Source organism: Ursus maritimus, unplaced genomic scaffold (assembly GCF_017311325.1).
Source record: "Ursus maritimus isolate PB19 unplaced genomic scaffold, ASM1731132v1 scaffold_5, whole genome shotgun sequence".
In the NCBI taxonomy this organism is placed as follows: domain Eukaryota; kingdom Metazoa; phylum Chordata; class Mammalia; order Carnivora; family Ursidae; genus Ursus; species Ursus maritimus.
Window position 1 is genome coordinate 76,282,744 of NW_024426663.1, and position 22,867 is coordinate 76,305,610.

A 22,867-nucleotide genomic window follows, 5' to 3' on the forward strand; every position below is an offset into this window, starting at 1 on the left:
TTACATTCTAGTGAATGAGACAGAGTAAAACAAAATTAAAAATACATGCTGTCAGATGACGAAAGTACAATAGTGAATAATACAGTGGGGTATGGAGAAAGAGCGAGAGAAGGGCACAGTTTCAGTAAAATGACCCCAAAGAGGCCTCCCTGGGAAGGCAAGATCCAGGCAGAGACCTCCATGAAGTAGACTTTGGGACATATGATGATCATCTGTGGGGACAGCATTCCAGGCACAGGAAACAACCAAAGCGAAAGCCCCCAGGTGAGAATGTACCCACACAAAGACGAGCAGGAGGTAACAGTGGCAAAAGGTCTAGAGTCGTAGGAAATGAGGTCAAAAAGGCAGTCAGAGACCCAATCAGGGAAAGAACTCTGATTTTTATTCAAAGTGTAATAGAAAGCCACGGGAGAGTGGAAAGGGGGGAAGGAGCATGATCCAGGTTTTTTTGAAAGGATCAGTCGGATTGTTCTCTGGAGACTACAATGACATAAGAATAAAAGCAGTTCACAGGCTACTGCAGTCGTCCTGGGAGAGAAATGTTGGCTTGGACTAGAATGGCAGCAGTAGGGGATGTGAAATGGGGTCAGATTCAGGATTTATTTAGAAGGTAAAACTATCAGGACTTGCAAATGGATTATGTGCGGAGTATGAAAACAAAGTCAATGGGGCACCTGGGTGGCTCAGTCGTTAAGCATCTGCCTTCGGCTCAGGTCATGATCCCAAGGTCCTGGGATAGAGCCCCACATCAGGCTCCCTGCTCAACGGGGAGCCTGCTTCTCCCTCTCCTGCTCTCCCTGCTGGTGTTCCCTCTCTCGCTGTGTCTCTCTGTCCAATAAATAAATAAAATCTTTAAAAAAAGAAGAAAAAGAAAAAGAAAAGAAAACAAAGTCAAGAATGACTTTATGGAGGGGCGCCTGGGTGGCACAGCGGTTAAGCCTCTGCCTTCGGCTCAGGGCGTGATCCCGGCGTTGTGGGATCGAGCCCCACATGAGGCTCCTCTGCTATGAGCCTGCTTCTTCCTCTCCCACTCCCCCTGCTTGTGTTCCCTCTCTCGCTGGCTGTCTCTATCTCTGTCGAATAAATAAATAAAATCTTTAAAAAAAAAAAAAAAAGAATGACTTTATGGGGTGCTAAGCATCTGCCTTTGGCTCAGGTCATGGTCCCAGGATCCTGGGATGGAGCCCCTCATAGCCTCCCTGCTCCGTGGGGTATCTGTTTCTCCCTCTCTCTCTCTGCCCCTTCCCACCCACCCACCCCCCGCCGTGTGTGCACTCTCTGTCTCTGTCTCTCTCAAATCAAATAAATCTTTTTTAAAAAATGACTTACTTTACGTTTTGTTGCCTCAGCAACTAGGTGAAAATTCAGTTTCAAAGTCTGGGACGGCCAGGCACATGCATTTTTAAAGAAATCTACGAATGATTATGATCACTTAGGAAACACTAAGGAAAAGGCAGGTCAGGAGGGAAGAGAGAAGGGAACGAAAAGTTGTTTGGGGCATATCTAGTTTTATTCCCCTGATAGACATCCAAGGGGAGACGTCAAGTGACCAGGTATACTCAAGTCGGGGGGGGGGGTCAGGACTGGAACAGTAAAATTAGGAGTCATTTTAAATAAATATTTAAAACTATTACTAGATGAGATCCACATTAGAAGTTAAGTGTAAATAGAAGCAACACCAAAGGATTGAGGCCTGGGCCATTCCACATTTAGAAGTCAGGAAAAAGGGGAAAATTCTGCCAAAGAAACCAAGAAGTTCCAGCGAGGGAGACGAGAAAGAAGAAAATAAATCAAGCATGGAATATGAGAGGTTAACTGAAGAAAATGTTTCAAGAAAGGAGTGATCAATAATAATTATAATAATAATAATGCTGAGAAGTTTAAATGAGGGGATAAATTATTTGACATCTAAATCCTTTTCAGTACTGATCTTCTATGATCTTTCGTTCTGTCTTTTGCCTAGAAGGCTTCAGGGCTCTGAAACTGACCTCTGGTTACCAATATCCACTATAATCAACTAATAAAATCAGGATAGGTCATTATCACACACATCACATGACATAAAGCATATGCATGTGAATTAGTACTTGAGCTTATATAATTAAAGGTATGCTGAAATTCTCCATTTACTAAATACAAAATCAAGAACAAAGTTATTAACCTTTCTTTTCCTTCCTTTTTGAAACTGCAAATTTCTTAAAAAATCCAAGATATTGGGAGGGAAGGGGAGTCTATTTCTATGCACAATACCTGTACATAAACATACTTTTGCATATAACTGTCATATATTCACAGACCCCACATAACCGTTCTGGAGAGAAATGGATTAAGAATCCCAAGATTTAGGGGCACCTGACTGACTCAGTCGTTAGAGCATGGGACTCTTGATCTCAGGGTCAAGAGTTCAAGCCCTACATTGGGCATAGAACTTACTTTAAAAAAAAAAAAGAAAAAGAAACCCTGATTTAACACAATATTTATTTATTCTACTATGCTAATAAGATCCTGATATGTCCATGTGAAATAAGTACTCCAAAAGAACAAACTATTGGTTATGAACAAAAAATGTAGTACACACACTTTGAATTAAACCACACTTCTACCATAAATAACCGTAAGAGTAATAAAAATCTGTTTTAAGAAATTATACATACCGCTAACATTTTCAGTTAAAATAAGGTGAAAGACCTGAGCAAAGGCATCAACATCTTTATGTAGCCATATGTCAGAGAGACAAGCATCCATTTCCTTTATTAACCATGGTTCAAGGCAATTCACATCTTTTTCTGTCTTTAAAAAAAAAAAGCAAAGATTATAAATTACCCAACAGCTTAACCTTTATGTGCAAAAAATGTGAGATGACCATAATGGCCACCAAGAACTACTAACCATATATTACAGCGTAGGCTTTGACATAAAAGTTTCTCATCTCAACACAAATGTTCCACTTATAATACGGCATCTTGTTCTTACATTTATCTTTTATCTGAGAATGAGTTTGTAAACAAAGGAGGATGATTCAGTCAAAACATTAACGAAATGTGCTTCTGGCAGAACGTTGTGGAAACCTGCACCCCAGTGGTTCTCTCTCCCAGCTGTGTTTTCCAACACTGATGCTGGGTCCCACCCCAGAGCAAGTCGTTAGAACCTCCGCTGATGGAGGCCAGTTTCCATAGGGCTTTAGAAGTTCCTGAGGTGATGCTAGTGCGTACTCAGGCTTAAGAAACACTAATTTTATGGTCAAAATGCCGTTCACTGAACCAAATGGATGTTCCCTGTACTATGTAACAACGTCTAAACATTCTTCAAAAGCATTTTTAGAAACATGTGTAGTTCATTGGGATGCATTAGAACTTTAAACATATCTGTTTAGGTACCTGCATATGTACTTCTCATGCTCAAAACGGTTAAATTTTCTAGAAAGCATATAGGCCCAGCAATATTTTGCCTCACACTAATCACCAATGCCTTTTAAAGAATTCTAAGCCAGAACGAAAGACCAGCCGGGACTGAGAAAACCAGCTAATTCTGGTTTTCAAACAGATTCCATGAAACCCATGGCAGCAGAGGCCACACAAGGGATGGGGGCGGGCACTGAGGGTGAGCACTCAGGCTTCTGTGAAACATTTCATCTGTAAAAGATTCTGTGGCAAAATAGAATAAAGAAAGGGAGCAGAGAAGAGACTAAGGTCTACGGTGTGTAACTGATTTTATAAAGTCACACAGCTGGTTGGTAGATCATATCCTCTAATATCAACAGCCTTTTCCCAATTTTCTCTTAACTGAGCTTATCTTACATTGTTTAGCTCACAGGTTCTTATGCTTTTGAGATGATAAAATAGCAATGATAACGTATATGCATAATATCTATAACTATCTTCTTCAAAAAATTTATTTTATTGAAATAAGTTAAACTGAGGAATAAAACAAAAGATGCCGCATTATTTGCCCCCCAAAAAAGTACGTTAGAAAGTTGTTCTGAAAATATGTTGCAACCTAAGATAAACTAAGAGAATTACACTGTAATAATGCAGTAACAACTATCATCTCATAAGATGCTCTTTATAAACTACGATTTTCACTCAAAATATCGGTGTGAAACCAACAAGGTCTTACCAACTGGCTGAAGACAGCATCACCGCCGTCATCCAATAAGTCATATTCTTCAGTCACATTGGGAACAGTTCTCTGCCTCTGAGACTCAGGCTTGAAAGTATTCTCTTGAGCTGAATACCATTCTGTAAGGGTGGTTTGTTGTTTCTCTTCTAAATTAATACCAAAAGAAAGAATAAGTAGATAAAGGCTTCACTTTGTTTACAAAAATTAAGTGAATTTGAAAATACTAAAAAATTGGCCTAATTTTGAATTTACTTTTTCAAAATACATTAACAAAAAACATCTATGGACTCTGAGAAACAAACTGAGGGCTTCAGAGGGGAAGGGGGTGGGGGAATGGGATAGACTGGTGATGGGTAGTAAGGAGGGCACTTAGTATTGCATGGTGCACTGCGTGTTATACGCAAGTAATGAATCATCGAACTTTACATCAAAAACTAGGGATGTACTGTATGGTGACTAACATAATATAATAAAAAATTATTATTAAAAAAATTTAGTAAAATGTGTTATACTGAAACTTAAAGGACACATGAAACTGCTTAAAAACATCATCTAGTTCATGTTATTAGTGAGAAGTTTACTTCTAAGTAAGTCCGAATTCAAAGAATAGTATTTTAGCCATACACTAAATATTGCTTAAATCAGTGACTAGTATTCACACAGCACTTTGTAGAAAACCATTTACTGAACTTCTACCACCATGCCAGTTATTTGGGATAAAAGTTATATACCATTTTCACCTTCAAAAATTTAGAGACCTACTAGCTTTTTGATCTGTATATTAGTGCTTCAGCACTGCACTGTGAAATAGGCATTGCTAATTGTTTTTCTTCAAGTGAGAATCCAAAGAACTCAAGGCATCTGTCCAAGGTCATACAGACTAAATAAAGGAATCAAAGCTTGAAGGCAAATCATCTATCATGAATAACGTAGTTAAAAGTCAGCGAAAAAGGGGCGCCTGGGTGGTTCGGTCATTAAGCGTCTGCCTTCAGCCCAGGGCGTGATCCCAGAGTGATCCCTGCTCAGTGGGAAGCCTGCTTCTTCCTCTCCCACTCCCCCTGCTTGTGTTCCCTGTCTCTCTGGCTGTCTCTCTCTGTGTCAAATAAAGAAATAAAATCTTAAAAAAAAAAAAAATCAGCAAAAAAGAATCTCACCCAACTCAAAAGCTGAGAGATAGTGTAAGTCATGATAAGAGATGTATTAATGGGCAAATAATGCTAAATTCTAAGTACATATGCAGCTCATAACAAAATCAAGGTTTGAGGGGCACCTGGGTGGCTCAGTTGGTTGAGCATCTGACTCTTGATTTCGGCTCAGGTCATGATCTCAGGGTCGTGAGATCAAGCCCCATGTTGGGCTCCGTGCTGAGCTCCCTCCTCTTTCCTTCTCCCTCTACCTCTCCGCACCCCCCGACCCCCTACTCAGGCTCACTCTCTCTCTCCAAAAAAAACAAAAACAAAAACAAAAAACAAGATTTGAAGACTTGACATTTGTATGAAAGATAAGCCTGTTATTACCCACATGCAACTCTTTCCAATCCTTCTGCCCACTCCCCCTCCCGTCCTATGAGCCCTGCTGTGGCACACCGCACTCTTACCATACGTGGCCTATCATATACACAGCAGCCCATCCCCTTCTGCCCCCTTACAACAATGGGTGCATCTCTGGATACAGACACACTCCTCCTCGACCCTGGCATCCACTTTCAGTTCCTCTCTACAGATTATAATTTATGAGCACAAACCACAGTGTAAAAAGTATGCTCGGGACAGAATTCTAATATAATATTATACGATTATATACAAAGGAAAAACACTTTCAAGTGTCCTTGTACCTCTGTAGTATAAGACTCTAAAAACCCAGTATCAATAGTACTTTATTATTTGTTTGATAAAAAGCTTACCTCGTTGTTTTTCCTTTTTGTATTTTAACATTTCTTTGTTTGTGTATCCAGTAGTTCTTAAGATGTCTTCCAGGAACATTTCTTTTACTTCGAATGGTCTTCCCTGTACTAAATAATAGGAATACTTTAAAGAGTCCATTTGCATCTTAGAGATAACGCACACAAAAACATGAGAATCCTGAGTTAATAAACCTGAGTATAAAATCCAAAAGCAATTCCACAGGGCAAGTAATCCTCATGATATCGCCCTTTAAACAGAATTCTGATTTTTATGTTACAGAATTGTTCATTTGCTTATTTCTTCCAGGGTGTATGACCTACTTATCATGTGTCCGCCATCACGCTAAGGACCAGGAATACAAAGCATAAGAAGCAGCATGGCTGCCTCCTAATCACCTGCAGCTTACATGCTAGCAAGGGAGACAACATTAATCCAATAACCCAGAATATAAAGGTAAAAACAGAGTTGTACTAAGTCCTCTCAGAGAGAAGTACAAGATACCACGACATAACGGGGGATCTGAATGAGCTAAGAAAATCATCGTCTTACAGAAGATGAGGACCAACACAAGGGGTAAACAAAATACTAAACTAATAGGAGAGGGAAAAGCATACAATGAAGAAAACAAAAGCATGTGCAAACATCCTATGTTGGGCAAGAGTATGATATTTTCAAGAAACTAAACAGCCAAGCTAGTTGGAACATGGCGGAGACAGGGAGTAAAGCAGGGATTGCAGTTTGAGATGAGGCAGAAGACACAGGTTAAGTCTTATTAAGGATTTAGGTCTTCATCCTGAGGTAAAGGTTACCCAAAGTCTTAAGCTCAAGAGAGTGTTCAACATCCTTGGAATTCCATGTCAGAAAAGACCACTCTGGCTGCAATGGAGAGCACAGATTTAAAAGAGAGCAGAAGGGGTGGAACAGACTGGGTTATCATTCCAATAATTCACGTGAAAAAGAACAACATTTGAATGAAACTGGTGATAAAAATGAACAAGAGACAGACTCTAGAGATAGTCAGGAAATAAAATCCACAGAACTCAGCACTAAATTGGATATGAAGGCATGATAAGAAGCATCAACCATGTGTCTTGGATGTCTGGCTCACAAAACTGGGTAGATGATGATGTCATTCTCTGAGGTAACAAGGAAAGCTGAAAGCAACAGGTTGGCCGGTCGGAGTCGGGTTTGGTTTCAGACATGTCAAACATGAGGTGCCAAAACAAGCTTTCAGTTAGCAGACACACACATTTTATGTGTCTTATTATCCAAGAATATTATGAGAAGAAGGACAGGTTTGTGACTTAGGTGACTAGGTTGATGGTCTGACTAACTAAAACAGGCAACACATGAGAAGTAGACTTTGTAGAAGAGATTAAATATTTAGCTTGGGGCTTATTAGAAATGGGCTGCTTATAAGACATCTCAGCCCAAAGCTCTGAAGAGTTTGAATTGGAAATGAGGATTCAGGGGTCATTAGTATAAAAAAGAAAGTAGAAGCCAAGGGCATGAATGAGAGCTCCCAGGGACATTACCTGTGCATCTCCAGTACCTAGTAGAGTAGAGCACAGAGCAGGAAAAAAGAGGAAAAACAAATGGAAGAAGGGAAGGGAAGGGAAGGTGAGTAAGGAAGAGGGGAAAAAAAATGGATCAAGGGAAGAATCCCATAAAATACCAATATAAGCACACAAAGGAGACCATGAAAATATAGGCTCTAGTGCAGAATACAAGACTTAGAGGAGGCAATGTTGTCAACGAAATTGAGATGTGAGCATTTCACACACAAAAAAGGGGGGAGGGGCCAACCATGAGAAATACAGAAAACTTAAGATCTTTGTGTAAACCTGGTAAGAATGCACAAATGAACAGCCCCATGCACTACAGAAATACATATAAATCGTTTCAGCTCTTTGAAAAAGTACAGAGGCAAAATCTGTTAAAATTAAAAACAGATACACTCTTTTTACTCAACGATGTTACTTTCAGGAGTATCTCCCTAGAAATAAAAGCGCCAGTATATAAGGATATACACACAAGGATGTTTATTACATCCTTGTTTATGGTGGGGGGAGAGGAGAGTCTAGAACCAATCTGAGCATCCAAAGATAAATGGTTAAATAAATCATGGTATATTCGTATTATGAAATATTAAAACAGCTGCTTAAAATAATGAACTACATCAAAAAAAATAATGAACTATACCTACAGCTACTACCCTGGAGGACTTTTCGTGACATACCATCATATGAATAAAGCAAACTGCAAAATAATGTATAAGGCATGTGCTCATTTCTCGAAAACCAATTTCTGTACGTCTCATGTATATGGGTCTATCTGCATATGTTGTGTGAGCCTGGACAACGTGTGAAAGGATATACATGAAGCTTTAACATCAAGTAATCTCAGGAAAGTAGGACATAAGCTGGAAAAAGGATGGGGCAATTCTGAACCTCTCTCCTATATATATTGGTACTATATCACTGAGGTAAACACAGCTTTTTCAATTTTTAAAGAGGAATTTAATTTTTTTTTTTTAAAGACTGGTGTCAAAACCAGTTTGGGTTGAAGGACAGAACAAAAGTGAAGTGGCAGTCCAGGCAGAAGCACACAGGAAGTAAGCATGGGGGTGCAGGCTACTCTTCCAAGGAGTCTAGCAACAAAGGGGAAAGTGTAGGACAGAATTAAAGGGGGTACGGGACCCAAATGAAGCACATTTCCTTTTAAGACTGGAGAACCGCAGGGGCACCTGGGTGGCACAGCGGTTAAGCGTCTGCCTTCAGCCCCGGGCGTGATCCCGGCGTTCTGGGATCGAGCCCCACATCAGGCTCCTCCGCTAGGAGCCTGCTTCTTCCTCTCCCACTCCCCCTGCTTGTGTTCCCTCTCTCGCTGGCTGTCTCTATCTCTGTCGAATAAATAAATAAAAATCTTAAAAAAAAAAAAAAAAAAAAGACTGGAGAACCGCAAAAAAAAAAACTAGAGAATTGCCCTCACAACACAGCACCAAAGAGTATGGATGGCAAAGGAGAAGATGAAAAAATCTAGAGAGATGAATAATGAGTAATACCTCAGAGCAAACAGACATGCTCTCTACTTCGGAACATTCCCCAATTCCTATAATAATAAATACAGTCATGCCAAAAAGTATACTTTCATAAAAATCCTTGAAGAAATCTGATCGTTTAACTTACTATATATCACTGGGCAACTTCCAAAATATCTTATAAAAAGATTTACATCCAAGGCAGCACTAGAAAGAATAAGTTTCAAAGTTGGATGCTTTTGCAACAGATCTCTTAACTTTGTAAGTAAAAAATCACTAAATCGATCCCTTTCATGTACTTCATCCTGCAGTAAACAAAAACAAAACCACAGAATAGTTAAAACATTACGGATGACTAAGTCTTTAAAAGTATGGAGCTGCTAGGTTTTATACTAATGCAAATTAAATGCGACTAAGGCCCATCGGTACTCATGAAAATTTTGTATTATGGACAATTCAGAAATAATCAGACATGAACAACCGATTGTGGGTAACAAAGCACTGCCTCTTAGACAATGTAAAAGACACACAAACTACAACAAATTCGGAATTACTGGAGTCTAATTTAATGTATTCTTAATACATATAAAATGTATTTAAATACGCTTCCGTTAGCATCAGAGCACAGGTGCACCCTTTGGTTGGCATGCAGAGAACTAGTAAGTTTCCAAAAGCTACTTATTGCAAACTTATACAACTTAATCTAATGTTTTTCTGACATAAAAATTAGAATTTTTTAATAAGGTGATAATTCATCTACTTCATCAGTAGCTAGTTAATTTAGCAGCTTACCTATGAAGTTAAAGGACTATAAAGTGCACCCCTAAGACTGGGAAATACGTATTAGCTAAAGGAGGAATCAGATGAGTAAGCACAGAGAAAAAAGAAAACCACTCACCATTCTGGGGAATGCTAAGCACATGTATCACTTTCCCATACAAAAAGCACTTTTGAAAAACTTACCTACTTTAAAACCTGATAGTTGTGAATATCTCTACGTAACACAAGTATTTATTTCCCACAATTACAGGCAATATAAAGTAACTTGATTAGGAAAGCTGTTCAAAAAAATTGGTTCTCATGCATATCCTAGCCTAAAAATGTCATTACATATTCAAAGTTTTAAGCAATCTGAGTTGTACATGGCAAACTCAGCAATATTCTTACCACAATAACATGCGTCACAGTTGACAATGTACTATCTCCTGCCATCAACGTACGAAGCAATACCCCATTAGTGCAAAATGTCAGAAGTGTCTTTGGAGAAACCCTTTTTAAAAAATAAAAAAAAAGCATGCAATTACAACTCATATGTAATGAAAACACGATCACATTAAATGTTAGTCCCATATGTACTTGTTTCTTAAGGTTACCAATATAAGGGTGAACTGGTATGCATGCTTTATGACCCAAGTTATGTGAAATATGTATTTCATACCTGATAATCTTACAAAATTTTAATTAACAGTCTTTAATTAATTAAGGGATTATTTTGTTAAGGAACCATAAAAAGATTTTTTTTAATCCTTTAACACTTTTTGCTCAGGGAAAAAAGTGTATCATAAATGAGGAGCTTTTTGAAATTACTACATCCAAACTATTGAAAGGAAAGAAACGGTACCACTCATCGAGAAGGTACTACTAGTACCACTTCTAATAATCAATTCAGTTACTACCATTTAGTTTACTATAAACTTCACATCAAAGCTGCTTTTATTGGCCCCATTCTATAGATGAGAAAACCAAGGTTCAAAGAGGTGAAATAACTTGTATTTGATCATGAAACTATGAAAACGGATGTGTATCTATGGCCCAACTCTTTCTAAAGCTATGTATTCAAAACCTTACTAAGTTCAGTCATGACCTCAACATCTTATCAAAGACTTACTTGAAGCAAAATGATCATCTAATTTTTCAACCAACATATCCTCTGTATTTAATGAAATAGAAACATTAGTCTTTTCGAAGAACAATCAAAGATAGGCTACAGGAGAACCAGCGTTACCTGCTTTCTAATCGGATCTGATATCCAATTGTTTGACCAATCCTTTCTCTTCTCTCTGCAGCAACTCTTTCGGCCACAGCGATTGCCGCTAACCGTCTTGGTTGGGTACAAAATATACGGCAGGGGATACCATTTTTAAAGCAATCATCTAAAAGGAACTGAGGAATCTGAAATGACAGTTGTTAAGTCCTATAAGATGACATGATTGTACACCCAGAAGGCCCAAGTCAACCACAATGGAAAAACTACTGGAACTAAAAAACGATCGACAGATTTGACTAAAGAAAAATGTAAAACTAATACATAAGATACCATAAGCAAATCTAAAAAACAAAAAACTGATGAAATCATTTTTAGGATGTCTAACAGTCAACAGGCATGTACCCATAATATATAAAGATTAAAAATAAATCCAAAATGATTAAGACAAATGCAAAATGAGGGGCGCCTGGGTGGCACAGCGCTTAAGCCTCTGCCTTCGGCTCAGGGCGTGATCCCGGCGTTCTGGGATCGAGCCCCACGTCAGACTCCTGCGCTGAGAGCCTGCTTCTCCCTCTCCCACTCCCCCTGCTTGTGTTCCCTCTCTCGCTGGCTGTCTCTCTCTCTGTCAAATAAATAAATAAATAAATAAAAGCTTAAAAAAAAAAGACAAATGCAAAATGAGATATAAACAAGCAACTCACAGAATATACAGAACAAACACAAATGAAAAGATACTCAGCTCTCTAAGAACCAAGGAAATGCACATTAACACATTTTTTCTTGCTTATCAGATTAGTAAAGGTAAATCATTGCTGCCCAAGCTTCAGAGAAATGGGAACTTTCAATACGTTCAATTCTATTTAAACACAACTCTTTTTGAGTTAATAGACAATAACTAGTTAATCTAGCTGCAAAAATCTAACTGCCACATTCTTGACCAAGCTTTTCCACTCCTAGGAATTTATCCTATGAAAACACTCCCATAAATTGGCAAAGAAGTATTAGAATACAATACTAAAAAGTACAATACAAGAATAAGATCCCTGCTCTGCCACTTCCTAGCTATGGGAATTTGGACAGATCAATACTTATAAGTTCCAGTTTTTATTCCTCACCTGGAAAAAGAGATAATAAAAGGCCTACATGTCTTGAGGTTATTGAGAGGTTTAAATGAGAGAACTCAAAAGTTCAACACATAGAAAGCTGTCATTTTTTTATCACTGTTAGTGAAAAATGTTTGGGATTACTATAAAATTGCTTAAAAAATGAGTTCTAGGGGCGCCTGGGTGGCACAGCGGTTAAGCGCCTGCCTTCGGCTCAGGGCGTGATCCAGGCGTTATGGGATCGAGCCCCACATCAGGCTCTTCCGCTATGAGCCTGCTTCTTCCTCTCCCACTCCCCCTGCTTGTGTTCCCTCTCTCGCTGGCTGTCTCTATCTCTGTTGAATAAATAAATAAATAAAATCTTTAATAAATAAATAAATAAATAAATAATCTTAAAAAAAAAATGAGTTCTATCTCTAGCTAGTGAAAAATATCCAGTATCTATTAAGTGAAAAAAGCAAGATACAAAATGCATATTATTCCATGTTTGTTTTAATATATATATATATCTCAATGCTCTAAAGAAAATTAAAAACAAAGGTGCCAAAAAAAATTTTTTTTAAAAACAGAAATACATACTCCCAAGTTTCTGACAAACATGCATGTAGAGTAGCAAGAGAATGAGAAATCTTTCACTTTCTATGTACTATTTTCCATAATGTTTGAATTTTACATAATGAATATGAACAATGAACATGAAAATGCAAAAGGCAATTAACTTCCTAATGTTACTAAAGGCAAGATGAAACTGGCTAATGATATGAACTTTAAATTCTGTTACATTTATACTTCATAAAACAGACACATCAGTAATTTTACTTTAACTCCTCAAATAAGATGCAATCTTTTCTTAAGTGTAACCCGTTAGATTAATAGTTTCTTCTTGAAAAGCAAAAAGCAAGTAACTAATTTCTAATTCTCAAGTATCTTCATACCTAATAAAATGATATACATAAAAATAAACATACTTAATGCCCATATACAGAGATCATTTAGCAAGGATATTCAAATAATTTAAATGAAAACATATTTATTATATTTGTCAAAACTTTCATAATCTCCATTGGGTATATGTGCTGCCAAAGTAAGCACTCATAATCTCTGTTCAATGTAATTAGAACCGGTACAATTAAAACCTACTGGCAAAACTTACTCTAATACCAAAACAACCAACAACTGAACAGATGCTCTGGAAGGACTCCATGGAATTTCAAGCCATCACAAAGGACTCACACTGAAGAAAAATCTTATATACTGTGCTCAGATAAAAATTTCACCGTGTTTTTCATTATTTAGTTTTAAAGGCTCAAGTTTTAGAAACCGTCATACTTCTGTAAAAATGGTTGAGTCCTTCAGTAAATAAGTGGTAAACTGTATAGTCCACTTTGCCTCCACCCCCTTGCCTTACCTATGGACTAGGTTTCTCACACCAACCAATATGACCATAGGAAGTGTTAAGCAACTGTCAAAAGCAAACGTAGGTGTCCATAAAAGAAAAAATGCAAAATTATATTGACTATTCTATCTGAATTTCTATCAAAAGCAAAGTAATTTTACTACTTTAACATGTGAACACGTAAAGAACATTAACAAGGTCAAATCACTATACCATACTTATTTGCAATCCGTCACCCAGTGGGGGAAATGGCATAATGAAGTACTTTGATAGTAAACACCCAAGTCAGACTTGTCATATTAATCCCATTCTACGGTCAACTTTATTTTTCTTTAAACTGTATTATTATAATTATTAAAGAATCTACTTCTACACCTGTCATGAAGCCCAGGCTGGGTTAACAGTAATGAGTCCTGGAGGTAATTACACCCGACTCTGGACTTTCTGGTTATAAGCACCGTCTTCTCTCTCTACCTCAGCCAAAAACCCAGACTCGTGAGGCCTCAATCCCAGCCTCCCTGTTCCCAGAAGATGCCAAAGCCAACTATGTAGGAGGCTTTCTCAGAGGAGAAGACGACTTTGTCTTCCCAGAAGACAAACCCTCTACTTTGTTTTATGAGGCAGATAGCAACCCCAAACCACAGACAGGTTGGGACCTGCGCAGGCCTCAATGTCTACAGTCGATTTTATATTAAGACATCATTATTAATATTGCTGTTAATTTAGCTGCTACGTACAAAACACTGATAGGCTCGTTATAGACATCTCTAAAGTTCACCGTAAACGGCAGCAATTATTAGCTCCATTTTACAAACGAGGGCTCTGGCTCATGGAGGTTACAAGGCCAGCCTCGTCCATATTCCTTTACGATGCCCAATCACATCCCCACTTCTATTTAAATGAAGGCCCAATGTGCTAGCTTAAAAATAAATATTTTCAAACACTTCCTTTCTATAAATTCTCAATATGTACTCCCAAAATACTTCTGAAGTAATCATTAAAGTAACCAAAAGGGGGTTTTTTGATTAAAATACATGTAGCATAAATTTGATATAACACTATCCCGTGGGATAAAATATTTTTTCTTCCATAAACAACAAAGAAGAAACAAACCTGCGTAGTCTTTCCAGACCCAGTTTCTCCTACAATCAAAACTACTTTATTTTCCTTAATTATTTTAACAATTTCTTCTTGTTTCTCAAACACGGGCAGAGACTGCCTGAAAGAATCAAATTCAGATTCTCCTCTTTTCACTGGAATCTGAGGTATGCCATTGTTGAGTCGCCCGCTTGTTTTGCTCATTTCCCGGTTTTCTTTGAAAATGAATAAAAGAACAACAACAACAAAAAAATTTATGGTCAACAATGTTTAAAAAGTGTGGAAAACAAAGATAAGTAATTTCCAATGTAATTCCATTTGAGTGTTCCTTCTATATTCCGTCTACATAAAGTTAACAAGCAATGCACGACTGCTGTGCCCCTACGCTTAAAGCTCTCTAAAAACAAGTTACAAATTTCAGTTCTCAATGAAGAAGCAAATTTCTAAAAGTATTTCTGGTGCATAATGTTTACAAATGAACAAAAATCAATCACTCCATAACCACTAAAGATAAAAGGGGATTCTGATAACCTCAAAGAGTTTTCATGCTTGGTTCTATCAAAAACGACACAAAAAACTAAAATGGGAAACAATGTGCATTATAATGTCTGTTATGAACGGTATGAAAACACATCATGAAAAAAATAATATTCTGCATGTTTAAAGTTAAATATGTAAGATTTTGTGATCAAATAGAATAATATGTGTAAATATAAGGTCCTGATTCTTAAATTTCCTAATTGAGAGTTTTAGCCAGTATCTATATTTAATTAATAAGCACACAGGAATAAAAAAGAGGCATGATGTGTTTTATATTCCTCGCATAACTCAAACCATTTTTGTGGGTCTGTATTTAGAACTTAAATTCCTTGCTATCTATAGGACCATGTACTTTCTACACTCTGCAAACCTACTCCAACAGACAATGAAAATTATGCATATCTGTCACTTTAGGTAATTAATGATTTTCTCACTAAGAAGTTTTTTCCAAATAATAAAATTACAACTTCATTTCAGAACCTAAAAATATTATTTAGCTACCTTTCGGCAAGTTAGGGTACTGAAGACTCTGTCCTTTTACCAGAAGCTAACACCCCAATTCAAAAGCTCACTCATTAGCGTGTCTTGGCAGCATAATATAGGAAAGTCCAGACCCTGGAGTCGAATCCCAGCTCTGCGGTTTAGTGACTGGTTGAGTAGCCTGGCACAAATTATTTAACTGTTCTGAACCCACTTAATCATCCCTGAAATAGAGGAAATTCTTACCTTGCCAGGGTTGCTATGAGGCCTGATATAAACAGTTTAGCATACTGCCTAGCACACAGTAGGTGCTCAATAAATGATAGCTATCACTGTGACACTTAAAGACTTGTCTGACTTCATCACATGCCTTAACGCTGCATTTCATTCCAAAATTTTCACAGTTCTTTCTCATTTCTAACAGACGATTGAAACTGAGAAATCTTATTTCATCTTAGTTTCTTTTTTTAAATAAATTTAAAATGGTAAAAGAACAGGCATCAAATAATAGGATAGACAAGGAAGCTCCCCAGAAAATACATACCAGCTTCAACTGCAAACACATTTCCTCTTTCTGTTTTAGGCAGAAGTTCAGTACGCTCTTTATTGGTGACAGGAAATCTCTGAATTAGGCTCCTAACAGCATGTTTTGTATTATGAGTCAAATTACAGGTCATCATTGCATGAGCTGTTTCTGATCCATCTTTCTTCTTCACAGTTAGGTATCTATTTGCTCCCTTTCTGAATATTAATAAAAATCGTTTATTTACTATATATAGTCAATTTGTTCACATATGATGTATTGCCTACTTAGAAAACATGTCTCAAGCAAAACATTGAAAAAAATCAAAATGCTTTGGGAGAAGATGCTGAAAATCCCAAAAAAAGTCAATAAGGAAGGGGTGTGGTGCCGAAGTGGCCACAAGACCATTTTCAATTAGAATTTTTAAATGCTGCAAATCCAGTTTTTAAACCTCAAAAATGGCTTACTTACCCACAAATGTTAAAGTTTGTCTTAGCAGACTTCATGGTGGATGAAACATCACCAGTTGGAAGCATACAGAGGGAGAAAACCAATCTGAACAACAGAATCTAAAAATGGTAATAAAAAAGTTATGGTTCACTGTCCAGACTAATATCACCCACTGAACGTTTCCATAGTTTGCTGGTATGTCACATCCCATGAACCTGTTAAGAGAACCAAGCTTAGTGGCTGGACCAAAAAAGTATAAATCAACATTACTTATAAGTATTTTCATATGCATCTTGGGAAAAAGAAATTTTTCAAAGCTTCAGGCCCTAGCCTTCAGTTATAACGTAATGATGATTTATAACTGTTTTCAAATTATTTGATGTAGGTATATTCGTTTCTTCAATGGTCCAGGACTGACAATGTCTTTCATGACTTTTGTTGCTCCAAGAGTACTAGGTACAATGTTATATGCACAGGAAGTCCTCCAATGTGTTCTGGCTGATTTAATAAGGCATGTCCATAATCTAGTACAATATAGCACTCATAAAGCACTCAGGCTCTAACAGCATTACCAACCTGGGTCCGAATCCTAGCTCTACTACTTATTAGCTGTGGGACTATAAGCAAAATATTTAATCACTCTGAGCCTAAGATAATAGTAATACCTGCCTCAAAGAATTACTCATATGATTAAATAAGATAATGCATATAAAGGGCAACATCTGTCACAAAGTAAGTATTAAATGAATGAAAGCTATTATTATATAATCTGGAAAAAAAGCACTTATTTTTAAAAAGTTACCCAAAATATTTCATAAAATGTTCTATCATTTGTTAATGTCACTATCATATTACAGAAGTAACAAAACCACAATACAACGAAAAGTACATGTACACTTTTCCTAATTTTCATTAGATTTAAAATTTTTCAATAATATTTTCACTGTAAAAACAATATAAAACTGGAGATTAACCTACACAGTTTTAGCTGTCTAAGCCTTCTTAAGTGAGGCTTTAGATTTACGAAGATTTTTAATTTCTAGAAACTTTTTATGGAATGCTTTAATGAATTATGTGTTCAGTACTGTCATCTACTCCTTAACAAGCACTTAGTGATCTTTAATTATGGGATAAAGACAAAATAACTAAATTTAACCTGACCTAGGATTTCAGTTATTTCTATGGTAAATAAGAATTACTGGATTCTAAAGATGATCTCTGCAGTAGGTTCTTTTCTCATGGACCTTTCTGAAAATTCAGCACAGTCGTTATAGACACAATCATTCCTTCCCCTCCTACGCTATTTACTTCATAAAACTTTTAACTACAGAAGGCAGGAAATGTACTGAAATGAGCACTAGAGCCAAGAGTCAGGAGGCTTGTGTTCAACTAACTAGCTATGTGATCAAAAATCATTTTATTTCTCTGACACTGTATACAAGTTAATTTAAAAATCTCTACTATTTCTATCGGCTCCAAGATGCTTTAATTTTCTTGAAAACTGTCTCTGGAAAGTTTTGCTGTATTTCACCTTTAGCTAACTTTATTTCATTAATTCATTCAGTCAGTCATTCATCATATATTGAGCACCTACTGTATGCCAGGCACTATGCTAGAAGCTGGGATTACAAAGTTGTAAAATACACTCTTCTCAACAAGCTCACAACTGAAATGGGTCAGATTCAAACTTTCCTAACATAAGCTGCCTACTAATCATACAGCATTCATGTACAAAAATAATTCAAAGTTAGCATGTACGGGTACTTAGCCATTACCATTTAAAACTTACTGAATTCATTTTGAACACAGATGGTGGGATACAAAGATATAATCAACTTGAAAGGTTGTGTTTTAGGAAGATGCTACTTGTGGTTCTTAGGGCTCATTCCTACCATATTCAGCACCAGTGACACTGGGAAACGATAAAAAGATTAGTGAAATGTTTGGTAAAGTATTTGTCTCGTTGTTGTGAGGAGGAAAACATTCCATACAGCAGAGATTTGCCCTACTTCATAAACTCACACACTGAGATCTCATGCTTTCATTCCAAAGTAGCACTATTCCTTGAAAAAAACCGTGAAGAGGTTTCTTTTCAAAGCAAAATTAACTAGAAACGAGCTGCAGGATGTGGAAAAGATGCTAAATAAATTAATGTCACAATAATTTTTTCCAAATAAAACGCAAGCTCCACATGCAATTTGTAAACACAAATGCACTAATATTACAGGCAAGAACATCGTAACATCTAACTTTCAAAGTGTAAAAGTAATCAATGCATGCTATCAGAAGTTTTGGCATTTCAATGGCTTTTTTTTTTTTTTTTAAAGATTTTATTTATTTATTCGACAGAGATAGAGACAGCCAGCGAGAGAGGGAACACAAGCAGGGGGAGTGGGAGAGGAAGAAGCAGGCTCACAGCAGAAGAGCCTGATGTGGGACTCGATCCCAGAACGCCAGGATCACGCCCTGAGCCGAAGGCAGACGCTTAACCGCTGTGCCACCCAGGCGCCCCTCAATGGCTTCTTCTTTTTAAAGAAAAACTATTAACTCATCATATTTGATGCAATTTTAATATGAATTTATCAATTTACACAGCATGTTACCGAACATTTAACTCAAATACAATCATATGCCTTACTATTCTCCACTCTCCAAATCTGTCAACAGTTTAAAAAATCAGCTACGGGGCACCTGGGTGGCACAGTCAGTTAAGCACCCAACCCTTGGTTTCAGCTCAGGTCATAATCTCAGGGTCATGAGATTGAGCCCCTCATGGGGCTCCATGCTGGGCATGGAGTCTGCTTGAGATTCTCTCTCCCCCTCTGCTTCTCCCCTCCTGCCCCTGCACATGTGTGCACGCATGCACACTTTCTCTGCCCCTCCTCCGCATACGAACACACTCTCTCTCTCTCAAATAATCTTTTTTTTTTTTAATCAGCTAAAAAGCCAAAATCTGAAATGACAACTTAAAAAGTTCACAGCCACCAAGGAGCTAACGTCTCAAAAAATAATCCATGTTTATATGATGCCTCATAAATGCAGCATTTCCTATTTCCTTAATTTATACTTCCATTAGGCAGAAAGATGCAAAGACCTAACTCCAAACCATTTTATTCCCAATACTGTAGCTTAGAATTGTAAATTTATTAAAGTTTATATCATACTAATTTATACTTTCTTTAATGACTATGTGGAAATTAATAAACCAATCAGCTACCTTTGTCACTAAACAAAGTTGTTCTCATGTCATGGACACTATCATGGTGGTACACTGGTTCATTCTGTGACTTTGGACTAGAAACAACTTAAAGACAAGACCTATCTAATATTTCCATTTTAACTCCTCACAGCTCCTACGACACTGCTGTGAACCCACTGTGAACAATCAAAAATTAATGAAACATTACTATGTTCAAATCCTGGCTCTGCCCCTTGCTAGCTGTGTGATCTTGGGAAAATTGCTTAACATCTCCAACCCTGAACTGCCTCATCTGTTACACAGATACCAGATGTTATTAATAGAATCGACTGATTAAGACTATTATGAGCATCAACTAATCTACTTAAAGCCACTCGCATAAGGCCTGCTGCATAAGAGCACTTAATGAACGTGAGCTGTCGCTATTATTACTATTGGGCACCGTAGGCTGTTTCTTTTCAACGGATGCCCCAAAAATCAGTAAGACACTTAAGTCACTTTTAACCCATTTTTCCTATTTTAAGTAGGGGTAGAAAAGGAAAGTGCGGTACACAACCTTCCCAGGCAAGAGGCAAGGGAGGCAGGAACCTGAATCTGAAAAGGGGGCTTTCTTGCAGGATAGAGCCTTCCCGTCAGGGTGACTAGAACACGTGGATACCTAGGAAGCAGGGACATCAGCAATCACAGGGTAAGAAACCTGTACCTGGAAAACCTATTTTCATGTACTTTACAGTTTCTCTTTCCACAAGTCCTTAAGTAAGTTCATTTTGTAAATTTCATTTTGCATAACTTGGACTAGGAAGAACAGGAAAGAAATTCTGTTTTGTTCATGAACAAGTCCAAGACTCAGAAAAGTGTGCTCTTAAAACCAAAACTCAGACCTCAGTTGGGGAAAAAAGGAAACAAATTATAAGGAAGTGAAATTCAGGTATGGGAAAGCTTGACTAAAATTTCAAACAAAACTTTAGTCTACGCTAAAGAATACACTATGGGGACGTCACTCCGACAAGAGAATTTTCACCAAAAGATGAGCAACTATAAAAAGTAATCCAAAATAAGTAATCAATTGCAAAATCAATTCAACTCTTCAGGAGGAAATGAAAAACAAAATCCAACACACACGGCTGCATTCTGAAAGAAAGGAGAGCAAAAAGGAGTAAGTGATGAGAAAAAACAATTGTCAACTTTCACACAGTAAGCCTGGAATCTATTTTTAAACCTCCTAAGATACTCAAAGTAAACTACAGAATCATAGAATCCGAACTAGGAATAGGCACTAGGGCCTAGATGAGAAGGCAGGGTTACCTGGCTTCCCTTAGCATCTTTTCTCCTCTCTGTCCAGTGTTTCCTCGCCCACCTTTTTTTGTCCTGATAACTTATCTTGCTCTCTCCCCTGCCCCAGGTTTCTCCATTCGGGACCATCCCTTAAACAACTACACTACTGGATAAAAAGCAGATGTAGTCCATTCAAATGGACTGCTTTTCTACGGGTGATTTCTAATGGTCATTTCTACATTAACTGTTCAGAATTCAGAACCCATTTAACCATAGAAATGATGTAGCTACGGAACTGTGCCCATACAATAGATGCTTTCTACTGAGGACCCACAACCTCTTATCTGCAACTCTTAACCCAAACAACAATGAAAACTGGAAGATTTCTCTAAGTTTGCAAGGTGAACACTAAAGTGGAGGGGGGATGCTAGAAAGGGAGACAGGTAAGGAAAGCCAAGCTACTCATGTCAATTACAGGAAGAATTGTCAATTACAGACCCAACTGAAGACTCCTCAAGAGGAAAGAAGCTTGGGAGTGCCTGGGTGGCTCAGTTGGTTAAGTCCAATTAAGACTCAACAGTCCACTCCTGATTTCGGCTCAAGTCATGATCTCGGGGTTGTGAGATTAACCCTGTGTCGGGCTACATGCTGGGTGTGGAGCCTGCTTAAGATTCTCTATCTCCTGCTCCCTTTGCCTCTACCCTCTCCCGCCCCCACCTTCTTTCTCTCTCACTCTAAAAAAAAAATAAAAATACAAAAAGGAAAAGGAAAAGAGCTTCAATTACGGGCCCCAACAGAAAAGATTTACATTGCTGCTGCTTCTTCTTGTAGAAGAAATCAACCCCCCCCCGAAACCCAGCCAATGAGAAACCATCATCACCCTCCTGCTTCTCCCCAGTGCACTTTTGTTCAAAACCACCTCTCCCAACTTCATCCTCCTTCTCCACAAAATAACGCTCCTCTCTCTTGTTTGTTGGACTTGCAGATGGTTTTGTTGTAGCTTGCTGGTCCCAGATTGCAACTCTCTACTTCCAAAGAAACCCATCGTTGCTGGTAAAATAACTAGCAGTTTTATAAGATTAAAGGCAGCAACTTCATTTGGCAGGAAAGCCTGATTACATTGACATGAGTCTATTTCTAGTATTTATTTATCTTATTGTGAATATTTGTGTTTGCCAGCAGAAATATTGTGATTAAAAGTGATGCCTGCACCTTAGGAGGGGTATTACATAACATATTGCAAATACACCTTAAAATGTTTCTAAAATCTGAACCTCAAAATCCACTTGTTCTAGGTGTTTTTGGATAAAGGATTATGGCACCATACTCTTTTCACTTCCAAGTGCAGTATTTCACTTACCCAAAGGACTACGATACAGGCATGCTTAAAACCTACCACTATTTAAAGCACTGGCCTTGGGGATGTTCAAAATACACATTCACCTAAGTTAAATCCCATCTTACTCAGTAATGTATCGCTGTGGGCATTCAAATGCCAGACATTCTTACATCAGATACTTTCATCTTAGGACCTTCCTGCTGTTTATTGAAAAGACTGACCTCATAATCTTTTGTTTTCTCTCTTCTTAACCTAAACCCTGGTAGGCTGAAATTTTATCTTTCTTTCCCCCTCCCTGGTTCTTAACCAGAGGCAATTTTGCTCCCCAGGGAACATTTTGGCAATGTCTAAAGGCATTGAGGGTTGTTACAACTGCGGGTGGAGGTCTACTGGGTAAGGTTAGATACGCTACAA

General features: G+C 37.7%; 1 protein-coding gene across 1 annotated transcript in view; it reads right to left on the minus strand.

The window, feature by feature from the left end:
• The window catches only part of YTHDC2 (YTH domain containing 2), a 71,005-nt gene that overhangs the window by 45,576 nt on the left and 2,562 nt on the right, over nt 1-22,867 (minus strand). The window contains exons 3-10 of the mRNA XM_008709487.2: nt 16,212-16,408; nt 14,663-14,862; nt 11,069-11,235; nt 10,231-10,333; nt 9,212-9,368; nt 6,023-6,130; nt 4,117-4,265; nt 2,655-2,790 (exon numbers count right to left, since the gene is read on the minus strand). Of these exons, the coding sequence (XP_008707709.2) occupies nt 2,655-2,790; nt 4,117-4,265; nt 6,023-6,130; nt 9,212-9,368; nt 10,231-10,333; nt 11,069-11,235; nt 14,663-14,862; nt 16,212-16,408 (1,217 nt within the window). The remainder of the gene's footprint in view (nt 1-2,654; nt 2,791-4,116; nt 4,266-6,022; nt 6,131-9,211; nt 9,369-10,230; nt 10,334-11,068; nt 11,236-14,662; nt 14,863-16,211; nt 16,409-22,867) is intronic.